The sequence below is a fragment of the Trichomycterus rosablanca genome, chromosome 2 (genome assembly GCF_030014385.1).
Source record: "Trichomycterus rosablanca isolate fTriRos1 chromosome 2, fTriRos1.hap1, whole genome shotgun sequence".
Classification (NCBI taxonomy): domain Eukaryota; kingdom Metazoa; phylum Chordata; class Actinopteri; order Siluriformes; family Trichomycteridae; genus Trichomycterus; species Trichomycterus rosablanca.
In genome coordinates this window covers 41,460,333-41,474,984 of record NC_085989.1, presented here as the reverse complement: position 1 = coordinate 41,474,984, position 14,652 = coordinate 41,460,333, and the positions used below count along the sequence as shown (strand labels likewise).

The 14,652-nt window shown below is 37.3% G+C and overlaps 1 protein-coding gene across 1 annotated transcript in view; it reads left to right on the top strand.

Annotated features, from left to right (window-relative positions):
* adgrl1a (adhesion G protein-coupled receptor L1a) overlaps positions 1-11,966 on the top strand; it is a 349,163-nt gene extending 337,197 nt beyond the window's left edge. Inside the window, exons 24-26 of the mRNA XM_063015895.1 lie at positions 394-516; positions 9,895-9,912; positions 10,199-11,966. Coding sequence (XP_062871965.1) covers positions 394-516; positions 9,895-9,912; positions 10,199-11,010 — 953 coding nt within the window. The 3' untranslated portion in view covers positions 11,011-11,966. The remainder of the gene's footprint in view (positions 1-393; positions 517-9,894; positions 9,913-10,198) is intronic.
* The last annotated feature ends 2,686 nt before the right edge of the window (positions 11,967-14,652 follow it).

Below are 14,652 nucleotides of genomic sequence, written 5' to 3'. Positions count from 1 at the left end.
GGACGGAATCTGATTTTTTATCAAATTGTTGTAGATACTAGCCAGCAAAGTACACTGTACTCCAATGGTATTTGCTTTTATTTTGCTGGGCATCAGCTAAACCATGGCAGCCAGATGCCCATGCAATGAGCAATCAGCGATTTGGGCAACAAGAGTCGAAAAATCACTGGCTGTCTGAATGCTGGTGTTTATCTCTGTGTCCTGCAGGGTTTGTGCTTTTTGCTCTTAATTGTTTCCACTCTGTATTTCTCTCTCTCTATCTTTCTCTCTGTTCTGTTTTCCCATCCTTCACATTTACATTCGTCTCGTGTTTTAATTTTTCCGTCCGTCTCTCCCTCTCTTTGTATTGTTGTCAGTTTTCATGTTTAACCCCTCCCTTTTTCTCTTCTGTAGCTGCAATGGGGAATCACCTGTTAGCAAACCCGGTGCTACAGACACGGACAGCCACGTCTCCCTACAACACTCTGCTGACTGAGAGCTTCACCCCTCCTTCACCCGGGGTCTTCAATTCCACTGGTCAGTCTGCATCTGTGTCAGTGTGATTAGTGCTTCTGTATTCCGCCCACTTGTGTCTGCCCACTTGGGCCAGCCCTGGAACATGGTGACGTGGTCAGCAGCAACCATACACACGGGTCAGATTAAGAAACCACAAAACTTTAGTTATTACAGGCCAATGCTTTGGACATTAATAACAGTTTATATAACAGAATGTTACACACCACTCCTTGTTATCATACATTTTATTGCTAGGAATTATTGAAATTTATACAACAGTTAGTTCCGACCATACAATCTGATTGGTTGAGAAGCGTTCTAACCGTGCTGATATTCGTGATAACAGCACGGTCTTTTCACACCACAACTGTATTACTCCGCTGATGCGTTGCCATTAACGACAAGCTTCATGCACACAAACGCGCACGCAGGCGACACAGACTTTTTTCCCGATCGCGTTTTAAATCCGTTATCTGATATACAATCTAGCGCACTGTGTAGGGAACATAAATCAATTGTCTTATTGTCTTGTGCACCATGTAGTGAACATGAATGCGTTATCTGATATACAATCTAGCGCACTGTGTAGGGAACATAAATCAATTGTCTAATTCACTATCCAGTGCACTATGTAGGGAACATAAATCCGTGATCTGATACACAATCTAGTGCACTATGTAGGGAACATTAATGTGTTAGTTTAATAGCCCAGTTAGCAGCTCCTAAAAATTCTGTTATCACCCATATCCTTTGGTGTGTGTGTGAGGTTTTTTATTTCTTTTTTCCCTTCGGAGGTTCTTGCCTTCTTCTTCTTCTTCTTACCTCCCTGAAATGAGTTTTTGCAACTTGGGATGTCTGTTTTGTAGTGTTAAACTTTATGCCTTTTTTAGCCTACTGTGTTAAGGCAGGGTAGGGAATTTTCATAGCAGCAACTTATTCGTTGTGGAACTACTTTTTGGCGGAAGGTATTGTCAATATTAAAGCATATTCAATATGAAATTCAGGGCTTCTTTGATTTATTTTCTTTATTTTGAAAAAAACTGTTGTATAAAAGCAATAGAACACTTGAGGTTGTGTGTTATCGCGAATAACATCACGGCTGTAATGATCTACGGCCGTGATGTTATTCGCGATAACACACTTCCTCTTGTGTTCTATTGCTTAAGTGAAAGGTTTTACAAACACAAAAGACAAAAGCATTCAAACACATCTGATCTAAGGTTTGAATTGTGTATTTATTTGTTTTGTTTTTTATTGTTTTATAGTGTTGCAGCGGGTTTGGTTCCACCTGGAAACACTGAGTGCAAGGCAGAAACACCCTGTCTAGGCACCAATCCATGGCAGGGCTTCTTAGACTAGCAAATCATGTAGATGCCCTGCCAGCTGATAACAAATGGTGGGCTAGCAGTAATGGATCGTTCCTCCACCAAGCTAGAAAATAATAACTGTATTATACAATAATGCAGTATTCCACATTTGAGAGTTAAAAAAAAAAAAAAAAAAAAAATTTGACTGCTTTAAAATTCAATTTTAAACTTTTGCTTTAGTTTTGAATTATTTAGATGTAAATACCCATTTTTATGAATTACCTAGTTCAACGCTTCAAATGTTTAGTGCTCCTGAGAATATATTTACTAATAGTCCTATAGTTAATATACACCGACAAGGCATGACATTATGACCAATGACAGGTGAAGTCAATAACACTGATTATCTCTTCATCACGACACTTGTTAGTGGGTGGGATAGGCAGCAAGTGAACATTTTATCCTCAAAGTTGACGTGTTAGAAGCAGGAAAAATGGACGAGCGTAAGGATTTAAGCATCTCCAAAACTGCAGCTCTTGTGTGGTGTTCCCGGTGTGCAGTGGTCAGTATCTATCAAAAGTGGTCCAAGGAAGGAACAGTGGTAAACCGGCAACAGGGTCATGGGCGACCAAGGCTCATTGATGCACGTGGGGAGCAAAGGCTGGCCTGTGTGGTCCGATCCAACAGACGAGCTACTGTAGCTTAAATTAAGTTAAGTTAATGCTGGTTCTGATAGTTAGGTGTCAGAATACACAGTGCATCACAGTTGCAGGGCTGTTTTGGCAGCAAAAGGGGGACCAACACAAAATTAGGAAGGTGGTCATAATGTTATGCCAGATCGGTGTATTTATCAATAGTCCTATAGTTAATAGATTTTTCATAGCCCTATAATTAATAGTTCATATATTTACTAATAGTCCTATAGTTTATAGTTCATATATTTACTAATAGTCCTATAGTTTATAGTTCATATATTTACTAATAGTCCTATAGTTTATAGTTCATATATTTACTAATAGTCCTATATTTAATATATTTACTAATAGCCCTATAATTAATAGTTAACATATTTACTAATAGTCCTATAGTTTATAGTTCATATATTTACTAATAGTCCTATAGTTTATAGTTCATATATTTACTAATAGTCCTATAGTTTATAGTTCATATATTTACTAATAGTTCTATAGTTAATATATTCACTAATAGCCCTATAGTTAATAATTCATATATTTACTAATAGCCCTATAGTTAATAGTTAATATATTGACTAATAGCCCTGTAGTTCATATATTTACTAATAGTCCTATATTTAATATATTTACTAATAGTCCTATAATTATTAGTTAACATATTTACTAATAGCCCTATAGTTAATAGTTAATATATTTACTAATAGCCCTATAGTTAATAGTTCATATATTTACTAATAGTCCTATATTTAATATATTTACTAATAGCCCTATAATTAATAGTTAACATATTTACTAATAGCCCTATAGTTAATAGTTCATATATTTACTAATAGCCCTATAGTTAATAGTTCATATATTTACTAATAGCCCTATAGTTAATAGTTCATATATTTACTAATAGTCCTATATTTAATATATTTACTAATAGCCCTATAATTAATAGTTAACATATTTACTAATAGCCCTATAGTTAATAGTTCATATATTTACTAATAGCCCTATAGTTAATAGTTCATATATTTACTAATAGCCCTATATTTAATATATTTACTAATAGCCCTATAGTTAATAGTTCATATATTTACTAATAGCCATATAGTTAATAGTTCATATATTTACTAATAGCCCTATATTTAATATATTTACTAATAGTCCTATAATTAATAGATAACATATTTACTAATAGCCCTATAGTTAATAGTTAATATATTTACTAATAGTCCTATAGTTAATATATTTACTAATAGCCCTATGGTTAATAGTTAATATATTGACTAACAGCCCTATAGTTAATAGTTAATATATTTACTAATAGTCCTATAGTTAATATATTTACTAATAGCCCTATGGTTAATAGTTAATATAATTACTAATATCCCTATAGTTAATAGTTCATATATTTACTAATAGTCCTATAGTTAATATATTGACTAATAGCCCTATAGTTAATAGTTAATATATTGACTAATAGCCCTATAGTTAATAGTTCATATATTTACTAATAGTCCTATAGTTAATAGTTCATATATTTACTAATAGCCCTATAGATAATGTTTAATATATTTACTAATAGTCTTTTAGTTAATATATTTACTAATAAGCCTATAGTTAATATATTTACTAATAGTCCTGTAGTTAATAGTTAATATAATTACTAATATCCTTATAGTTAATAGTTCATATATTTACTAATAGTCCTATAGTTAATATATTGACTAATAGCCCTATAGTTAAAAGTTAATATAATTACTAATATCCCTATAGTTAATAGTTAATATATTTACTAATAGCCCTATAGTTAATAGTTAATATATTGACTAATAGCCCTATAGTTAAGTTAATATATTTACTAATAGTCCTATAGTTAATATATTTACTAATAGCCCTATAGTTAATAGTTAATATATTGACTAATAGCCCTATAGTTAATAGTTCATATATTTACTAATAGTCCTATAGTTAATATATTTACTAATAGCCCTATAGTTAATAGTTAATATAATTACTAATATCCCTATAGTTAATAGTTAATATATTTACTAATAGCCCTATATTTAATATATTTACTAATAGTCCTATAATTAATAGTTAACATATTTACTAATAGCCCTATAATTAATAGTTAATATATTTACTAATAGCCCTATAGTTAATAGTTCATATATTTACTAATAGCCCTATATTTAATATATTTACTAATAGCCCTTTAATTAATAGTTAACATATTTACTAATAGCCCTATAGTTAATAGTTAACATATTTACTAATAGTCCTATAGTTAATAGTTAATATATTGACTAATAGCCATATAGTTAATAGTTAATATAATTACTAATAGCCCTATAGTTAATAGTTAATATATTGACTAATAGCCCTGTAGTTAATAGTTAATATATTTGCTAATAGTCCTAAAGTTAATATATTTACTAATAGCCCTATGGTTAATAGTTAATATAATTACTAATATCTCTATAGTTAATAGTTCATATATTTACTAATAGTCCTATATTTAATATATTGACTAATAGCCCTTTAGTTAATAGTTCATATATTGACTAATAGCCCTATAGTTAATAGTTAATATATTTACTAATAGTCCTATAGTTAATAGTTCATATATTTACGAATAGCCCTATAGTTAATAGTTAATATATTTACTAATAGTCTTATAGTTAATATATTTACTAATAAGCCTATAGTTAATAGTTAATATAATTACTAATATCCCTATAGTTAATAGTTCATATATTTACTAATAGTCCTATAGTTAATATATTTACTAATAGCCCTATAGTTAATAGTTAATATAATTACTAATAGTTCTATAGTTAATAGTTCATATATTTACTAATAGTTCTATAGTTAATAGTTAATATAATTACTAATATCCCTATAGTTAATAGTTAATATATTTACTAATAGTCCTATAGTTAATATATTTACTAATAGCCCTATAGTTAATAGTTAATATAATTACTAATATCCCTATAGTTAATAGTTAATATATTTACTAATAGTCCTATAGTTAATAGTTAATATATTGACTAATGGCCCTATAGTTAAGTTAATATATTTACTAATAGTCCTATAGTTAATATATTTACTAATAGCCCTATAGTTAATATATTTACTAATAGCCCTATAGTTAATAGTTAATATAATTACTAATATCTCTATAGTTAATAGTTCATATATTCACTAATAGCCCTATAGTTAATAGTTAATATATTTACTAATGGCCCTATAGTTAATATATTTACTAATAGTCCAATAGTTCATATATTTACTAATAGCCCTATACTTAATTATAGTTTTATGCACTTGAACTCCACACCATGTTCCACATTACCCTTTCTTGGATGGCACCCTATATGGATGCCTATAGCACCTTTGCCAAAGACTCTCTTTCTGATTTTCATACCAGTGTCTATCTGTCTGATTTCTCATTTTATAATTATGTTGTCACGCGATGCTCAGGTGGCACAGCGGTAAAGTATGTTAGCTCACTAGCACTGAGATCTGGGGATCCAGGGTTGATCTTCAGGGTTGATCTTCAGGGTTGTTGCCCGGCAGTGTCTACATGGACATGATTGGCTGATATCCCAGGAGGGATGGCTGAAACAGCCTAGCCATCGGGAGGTGCACTTGTCAGTGTGTTAGGGGAATCAAGCATAAAATCTATTCCAAATCTGGTGTGCGGACCAGATTCACTGTGGCTACCCCACAATACCCCTAAATATGGATATACTGTACTGTATATTTATGCTAAAATTATAGACAGCTGTTTATCACAGCGCATATGCTAATACAAGCATGCACATCCATCCCCACGTCTGATATACAGCACGTGTCCATCCAGATGGCAGCTTTAAATCTTGCCGTTTGATCAGGAACCAAAATATCGATCAGAGACCAGGACGATCAGAGAGTCGGACACGAAGAGGCGGGGTGATTGACAGGCGAGTGAGAGATGGAGCTCCCCCGAGATCTGCCACGTCAAGTAGCTCGGCACACCACACACGTTCAGCTAAAATATCTTTGCCCTCGGTGACAAAGAACAGAGAGACTGAGATGCCGTCTCCATGTTGGAGGGGTGAAATTCAAGATGAAATCTCTACTGAATATTTTACACAGTTCACTTTGGTGCACTGTAATGTATCAGACTTGACTCTGCATGGCTTAGCACTGTTCAGCCTACAGCTCATTTCTAGCATATTCACACAAAGGAAGCAGCAGTAAGGCTTCATTAGAATAGCTAATTACTTTCTCTCTCTCATGAGCACTTTCTCTGTTGCAGCATCGATGAGCATTGATTAAAGTCATACTATGCATTAAAATTTAAACCCTGCACTCGGCGTAGGGTCTTAGCATTCAATATATGGCACCAGGTTTAAAGAGAAGCCTGCCGTCTTCACTGTGTGAATAGAGTACGCTGAAATAATGACCCTCATTTCTTTATGAGGTGCTGTATAAATCATGAATCCACCCCTTTACACTCAGTAAAATGCATTGTAGTGTTCGCTAAGTATCATCTCATCTCCACTGCCCTGTTTTAAATAAAGATAATAGTACAGCAGTGACAACAGATAGCTAGGTGCTGCCTGACAGTGATATCCATCGCGTTGTGTCTGAATAGCAGTTATGAGAGAAACCAATTCACTCTATGAGAAGAATTAGTTTATTTAAAAAGACAGTTATGCTTGGGAGAGTTAAAGGTAAAAAAGGAAGAGGACGGCCAGCAATTAGATGGATGATGCAATAAGTGGAACAATGAATAAGCTATTAAGAAGGCTAAAGACCCCAAAATTAGACAGGATGTTCTGGAGAAACACTATCCATATGGTTACCAGTACTTGGAAATGACTTGAAGGTACTTAGTGAGGGCAGCTGTAGCCTAGTGGTTAAGGTACTGGTCCAGTAATCAGAAGGTTGCTAGTTCAAGCCTCATCACTGTCAGGTTTCCACTGTTGGACCCTTGAGCAAGACCCTTAACCCTCAATTGCTTGGACTGTATCATGTCACAACTGTAAGTCGCTTTGGATAAAAGCGTCTGCTAAATGCAGGAAATGTAATTGTAATGATAATAATAATAATAATAATAATAATAATACGACAGATCTGGAATTTCACTGTTACAACCATGGTTCAAATTACAGGGGATTTATGAATTAATAGACTTTAACTTCAGGTAAAACTTGGAAACTAACTGATGTTAGCATTCATTGGTAAGCAAACGAATTTAGAAAATTCATAAAGCAAGCTAGATAACTTATGCTAACATTCACACATCCAGGCTTGTGTAACCGCAGTCTTACTGAAGATGCAACCAATAACGCCTAACCCTAGGCAGAAGAGACGAGAAATTGTATGGTCCATTTTGGGGGGTTCCAGGCATGAATAAATACAGTGGAACCTCGATTTAACGGATTTCGGATTTAACTGACAAAATCTGTAAAACCAAATGTCCGGTCTGATTGTTTGAAATTCCTGCGAAAACCAAACCAAGACCAGTAGTTATGTAATTGTCCGCTAGCTGGCGCACGTCTCTCTGTTTACATGAGTGATAGACTTTGTTTTGCCGGGAGGCTCGCTTTGTTCTCGCCTTTTTCTCTGTGTTCTAGTGCTTAGTTATGCACCAGCACTGCTCCAGTAGCCATCAAAAGTACTTCAGACTAATCATAATAGAATAATAATAATCTATAGATACTCTGAGTCCTTACTGTCTGATCACAGCAAAAAAAAAAAAACATCTCCTCCACCTCACAAGGTAAATGAAATTTCTCCCCAGTAGTACAGTACACCAATGTTAATATGTATTTACAGGTTTTACATTACATATTAAAATATCTATGTACGTTGTTCATTTTACTGTTCATCATGTTTATGTTTAGCACTTTTGTGGACTAGTGCTGTGTTTTTGTATTTATCCTCACACCCCCTGGAAAAGAACACCTCGCTGTTTTGCACAATTGCATTTTACGGACTAGTGCTACCCCATTTTATGCCGTTAAATCAAGGTTCCACTGCATATACACTGATCAGCCTTAACATTAAAACCACCTCCTTGTTTTTATACTCACTGTCCATTTTATCAGCTCCACTTACCATATAGAAGCACTTTGTAGTTCTACAATTACTGACTGTAGTCCATTCGTTTCTCTTCATACCTTTTTAGCCTGCTTTCACCCTGTTCTTCAATGGTCAGGACCCCCACAGGACCCCCACAGAGCAGGTATTATTTAGGTGGTGATTCTCAGCACTGCAGTGACACTGACATGGTGGTGGTATGTTAGTGTGTGTTGTGCTGGTATGAGTGGATCAGACACAGCAGCGCTGCTGGAGTTTTTAAATGCTGTGTCCACTCACTGTCCACTCTATTAGACACTCCTACCTAGTTGGTCCACCTTGTAGATGTAAAGTCAGAGACGATCGCTCATCTATTGCTGCTGTTTGAGTTGGCCATCTTCTAGACCTTCATCAGTGGTCACAGGACGCTGCCCACGGGGTGCTACTGGCTGGATGTTTTTGGTTGGTGGACTATTCTCAGTCCAGCAGTGACAGTGAGGTGTTTAAAAACTCCATCAGCAATGCTGTGTCTGATCCACTCATAACAGCACAACGCACACTTACACACCACCACCATGTCAGTGTCACTGCAGTGCTGAGAATGATCCACCACCCAAATAATACCTACTCTGTAGTGGTCCTGGGAGAGTCCTGACCATTGAAGAACAGGGTGAAAGCAGGCTAAAAAGTATGTAGAGAAACAGATGGACTACAGGCAGTAATTGTAGAACAACAAAGTGCTCCTATATGCTAAGTGAAGCCGATAAAATGGACAGTGAGTGTGGAAACAAGGAGATGGTTTTAATGTTATGGCTGATGGGTATATACATAGCAAAATTTGCTGGGTTAAATTGTACACACAGCATCTTAACTCGATTAACTCGATGATGTAAACATTTTTATATATTTTTGGCCCAGAGAAGTCATTAGCTGTACTCAGGGAATGATTAGGCCATGCCACAGGATTAAATTACATTCTAGAAGCTAGAAGTGTCTGACCCACCAGACTACAAATTCATAAAACATTTATTCATTCATTTTTCATTTATATGTTTATTTATTCATCCACTGTCTGTTTTACCACTGCATTATTCTGGTCAGGGTCTCAATGGGTCTAATTCATTTGGCAAAAAGCAGGAAACACCCCAGAGAGGTCACCAGTCCATCAGAGGGCAGACACATTTACACACAGATTGTAATGCTACTAAGTGTGGGGAATTATTAGGTTTTAATATTAATAAAGAAAGTGTGGTGAAAATGTATTGCAGCCTTGTTTGTCTTCTAATTTCTTCTGTTTTGTTTTGTCTTGTTTTTTTCTTTCTGCTTCATAGGAACCTTTCGTGATCCAAGTAAGACCCTTTCTTTATTTTTTTCCACTAATAGCACTGTGTTTTAACGGTCGATTTTACTTAAGAGATCATATTTTAATGTGCCCAGTGAAGCCTAGTGTTTCTATGTACACAATTTCTACAGTCTGCTAATAGCCAGTCTCCTTTCATAAACCAATTAATTTTGTGCTGGAGGTTTCTCTCCCCGCCGTTATTGATGTAATCCCAGATTTTCATGCTGTGAATTTCTGTCTTGATTAAATAACGTAATGAAGTGTTCACTTCATCTTATTCTTCCTTAACACAGAAAGCACTATGGCTAGGAATCGGGACTGCGGTGGAATGGAGACTCTGCCGCTGAACGGAAACTTTAACAACAGCTACTCGCTGCGCGTGGGCGGCCCGGGTGGTCAAGGGGGCAGCTGTGACTTTCTGGGCGGTCCGTCCGACGAAAGTCCGCCTCCTTTGTTGAACCCGCGTGGGGCGGAGACTCTCGGTGGGATCCGACGCAACCTCTCGGACGCCGTTGCCTTTGAGAAAATGATCATCTCTGAGCTGGTGCACAGTAACCTCCGGCAAGGTGGCGGGGACCGGCTGGGCGGCACCTTGGCCCGAGCACGTGCAGGCGGGCCGAGCGGGGCAGGGGGTGCCGTCGATCGTGCGGCAGCAGAACATGAAGTAGAGGAGGTGCCAGAGCAGCGTCAGAGGACGCCTCAGGATGTGGAGCTGTTGTACAAAGCTCTGGAGGAGCCTTTGCTGCTACAGCAGGCTCAATCTGTGCTCTACCAGAGCGACGCAGAGGAAAGTGAGAGCTATACAAATGGAGCCAATGACAGCCATGGACACAGTGTAAAGGGTGCCGCCCCAGGCCCGGATTCTCCCGCCCAGGACTCGCTGTACACCAGCATCACCAATCTGCGAGACTCGCCGTACCCGGACAGCAGCCCTGACGAGCTCTATTACAGCTCAGGGAGACCTCCTCTGGGCAGTGCCATGCATACCTTTTATCCAACGTCCGCCTCGCGGCCCAGCGTGGACACCCACGCACACACCCACAATCCTCCCGAACACCAACACTCTGAGGGCGATGGACAGATGCAGCTGGTCACCAGTCTGTGACTGTAAAGGCTGCTGATGAACTCTTCCTTACCCTCACCGAGACTCTTGCGACATTTCTGTTTCTTTATTTTCGTAAGGGAAAAGTGTGACCAGAAAGGAGTCGCAGCTTGGTCTCCGTGGCAGCTTAGTTTCCAGGGTCTCTGTGGCAGCGGTTGTAAGGCAGCTTCTCATTCTCACACTCCTCCAGTCGATTTCCCTCATGTCCGCTGTCCATCCCTCTTTGAAGTCGAGGATATGTTCGACCACCACCCGTAGATTTTGTTTTCATTTTGTATATCGTATTTTCAGTTCCCCGTTTTTTTAATCCCTTTCATTATTCGACGAGCTGTTATGTGAGGAGAAACGGCTTAGCTGTTCCTCATGGCATGAAAACAACTCTCTGTGTTGATCCGAAAGCTCTTCAGTGTTGCCAAAAATAGTTTTTTGAGCCAGACCACAAAACTAGAACGCGCACAAACACGGACACTCAAGTGCTTGTTACTGATCGTCAGACCACGAACAACCCCTGGAGGCTGCTTCTGTGGAGTTGCCTTTATTTCCTTCGCCTACTCTCAAAGGACTTGCTTTTTTCGGATGGACTCGGATGTACAGAACTTGACTTTACGCAATCAAACTAGTACGTTTTGCAACCATAGACGAACCATTTTAGCATTTCTTTTGGTGGGAGAAGAAAGAACCCACCCTCTTGACAGCTTACGGATGTCTCTAAGGTGGACTTTGCACCTTTTTTTGTGTTACCGGGTCTTGGAGAAGATTTCTTTTTTTGCATTTTCCAAGCCTAACTGCTGTAGATACAGACTATCAAACAAATCTAACGCCAATCCTATACTGTAAATAGAGACCAGATAAACAAAAGCAACAAAAGTATCGACTGCTATGAGAGCTACTGATTTCTTGTACTGCGTCTAAACAATACAAGAGTGAAAAACTGAAATAAAGGGGACGCTATGTCAATTTTTCCCTCACTCTCTCAGGCTCTCATTAGCCATTGCTACATGTTTTTTTTTTTTTGTTTGTTTGTTTTTTTTAGAAAATGTTATTGTTTAGTCAGATAGAGTGAGGGAGAGAATGCTGAAGAATGGGAACTAGCCCTGGCACAATTTTTATGTAATATAACCTATTCCATGTTTGACATTCCCAGACAGAAAGTGTTCATGACTCGTGCCTCTGGGACTTGGTGGTGGGGGTTCAAGGGTGTAGTGGGATTATCGACAGCAGCCATAATGTAGTGTCGGTTGTGTCTTGTTACACTGATGTAATAGCTAGATTACAGACAACTAGGCTCTGAGATGGGACGTTGTTCAAACACAAATCACGTCACGAGTGAAACTGTATTTTTTACCCACTGTTGGTTGGTTTGGTTAATTTATGCTTGTGTGTGTGTGTGTGTGTGTGTGTGTGTGTGTGTGTGTGTGTGTGCGTGAGGCTAGAAGTGTGTATGCTCGAGTGTCTGTGTTCTTGTTTTTAAAAAGAAAAACTATTTTTGCCAGGTTAGTTAGACCCATGTTAAAAGATGAAACTCTTTTGAATTTATATCTATAAGAGAATGTTATATTAGCTCCCACCTCACGGCCTGTGTTAGCGGTTGGGTGTATTGTTAATTTGGAGTTCAGTGCCATGGAAACTGGGATCATCAGGCGTCACACTTGAAAAAGTAGACATTAGCATTCATTAAAATGGCAGGCACCACTAAATAACATGACGCTTCATATCAGGCGCTGGATGTGTGAACAGACTGCATTCTAATACAGAAGACGAAAATGATCTAGTAATAATTAAAGGCATTTTTCATAATATACAATAGAGTTCAACTTTAAATACACTTCTAAGGGACATACATGCCATGCCATGCCATGTCAGTCTTAGGATCGATAATCAGGCCGATGTATGACAGGTAACAGGTGTATAAAATAAATTGTAGGAAAAGAAAGCAAATTGTGGTAGCCAGTTGAGGAAGGCTTTTCCTTAACCCATTAACTGCCAAATGTTTCCTGTTGGAACACGTGAACGTCCTGTTTTTCTAAGTGACTGACAGATGGTGTTACCAGACGGGTTAAAGTACATGATCCCCAAATGGGGATTATGGCAGTTAATGGGTTAAACAGCATGTTTCTGTGGGCAGTGGCAGCTCAGTGGTTAAGGTACTTGACACGTAATCAGAGGGTTGCCAGTTCAATTCCCATGCCTGCCAAGTTGTCATTGTTGGGCCCCTGAGCAAGGCCCTTAACCCTCAATTGCTCAACCTGTATTCAGTCATAATTGTAAGTTGCTTTGGATAAAAGCGTCTGCTTAATGCCACCAATGTAATGTAAATGCAAAACAAGGTCCATATGGCCATGGTTTGAGTTTGGTGTGGAGGAACTTCAATGACCCCCAACCCCTTAATAAGCCCAACCCTATTTAACATGGTATTGGTTTGGTAATAATCTAAACGTTTTTGGTCAATTTTATTTGAATGTGCAACAAGCTTATAGTCAGGTGTCCACAAACTTTTTAAACGTTTGTGTATTTTCTTTTAGTTGCCTGTTACAGCAACAGCAACAATGAAGTTATTAGCACCAATACCTGATCATTTAAACCACGTGTCAAACTCAAGGCAGGCTAGAGCTTAAAAGACGTATGATTGTATTAAAATACACTGTAAAATCATACATAAACTACATCTCCCACAATGCATGTCGATTTTGTGACCAGCAAAGTGACCGCATCCTGCCACTAGATGGCAGTGTTTCCACATCAGGGTTTAACTGAAGCAGTTTTCCAACAAGTGATTGATGAGAAATATTTACAAATAATCCCAAAATGTACAAGAAGAGAAAACTGAAGCAGAAGGAGGTCATTTAATGAAAGATGGGAAAGTGAATACAAGTTTGTGCTTCAAGAAGAAAAACCAGTACGTCTCTCGCGTTATGAGGCTGTGTCTGTGGTAAAGGAGTACAATATAAATATAGATATACATTATAAATATACAGTATATATTTAGCATTTTGACACCAAACACAGAATCTAGCCTCCAAGAAAAACAACAAATTGTCCAAGACGTAAAAGGCAGACTGCAATCACAGCAGGATACATAACAATCGGCCCTTTAAGGGCACCCATAAAGCAGATGTGGCCCCTCGGTGAAAATGAGTTTGACACCCCTGATTTAAACCAAACAGTAATGATATTACCTTACGTATAATAATACAGATTTTAAAAGACTGTCATTTCGCCCAGCTCTAGTGTTAGTAAGCATTTCTATTAATTACTAAATTGTATGCATTACTTTATGCCTCTGTATAATTTATTATACAGATACCAATATTTTTACTCACCTGTCCCATGTTGGTGAGTAAATGCATGCAGACAAGGAAAAAGGTCTAAAGTACGTACAGATTGTTTGCCTGTTTGAGAAGCTTTCCTCTGAAGCTGTGTTTAAGGTGCAGTTGACAGTGACAGTGTTCCACCATGAAATGTAGAGATGGTGGGTGGTGCTTCCTTAATACCCCTTTATTAAGTCTATGTATTCATTTCCTTTTTTACTTCTATATTTTAGACCTTAGGGGACTGTTGTGCAATACAGTGCATACATTTTATATTTGCTAGATGGTCTGTTTATCTTCAATCCTGGCAGTCCTGCATTAAAGCAATGATTTAATC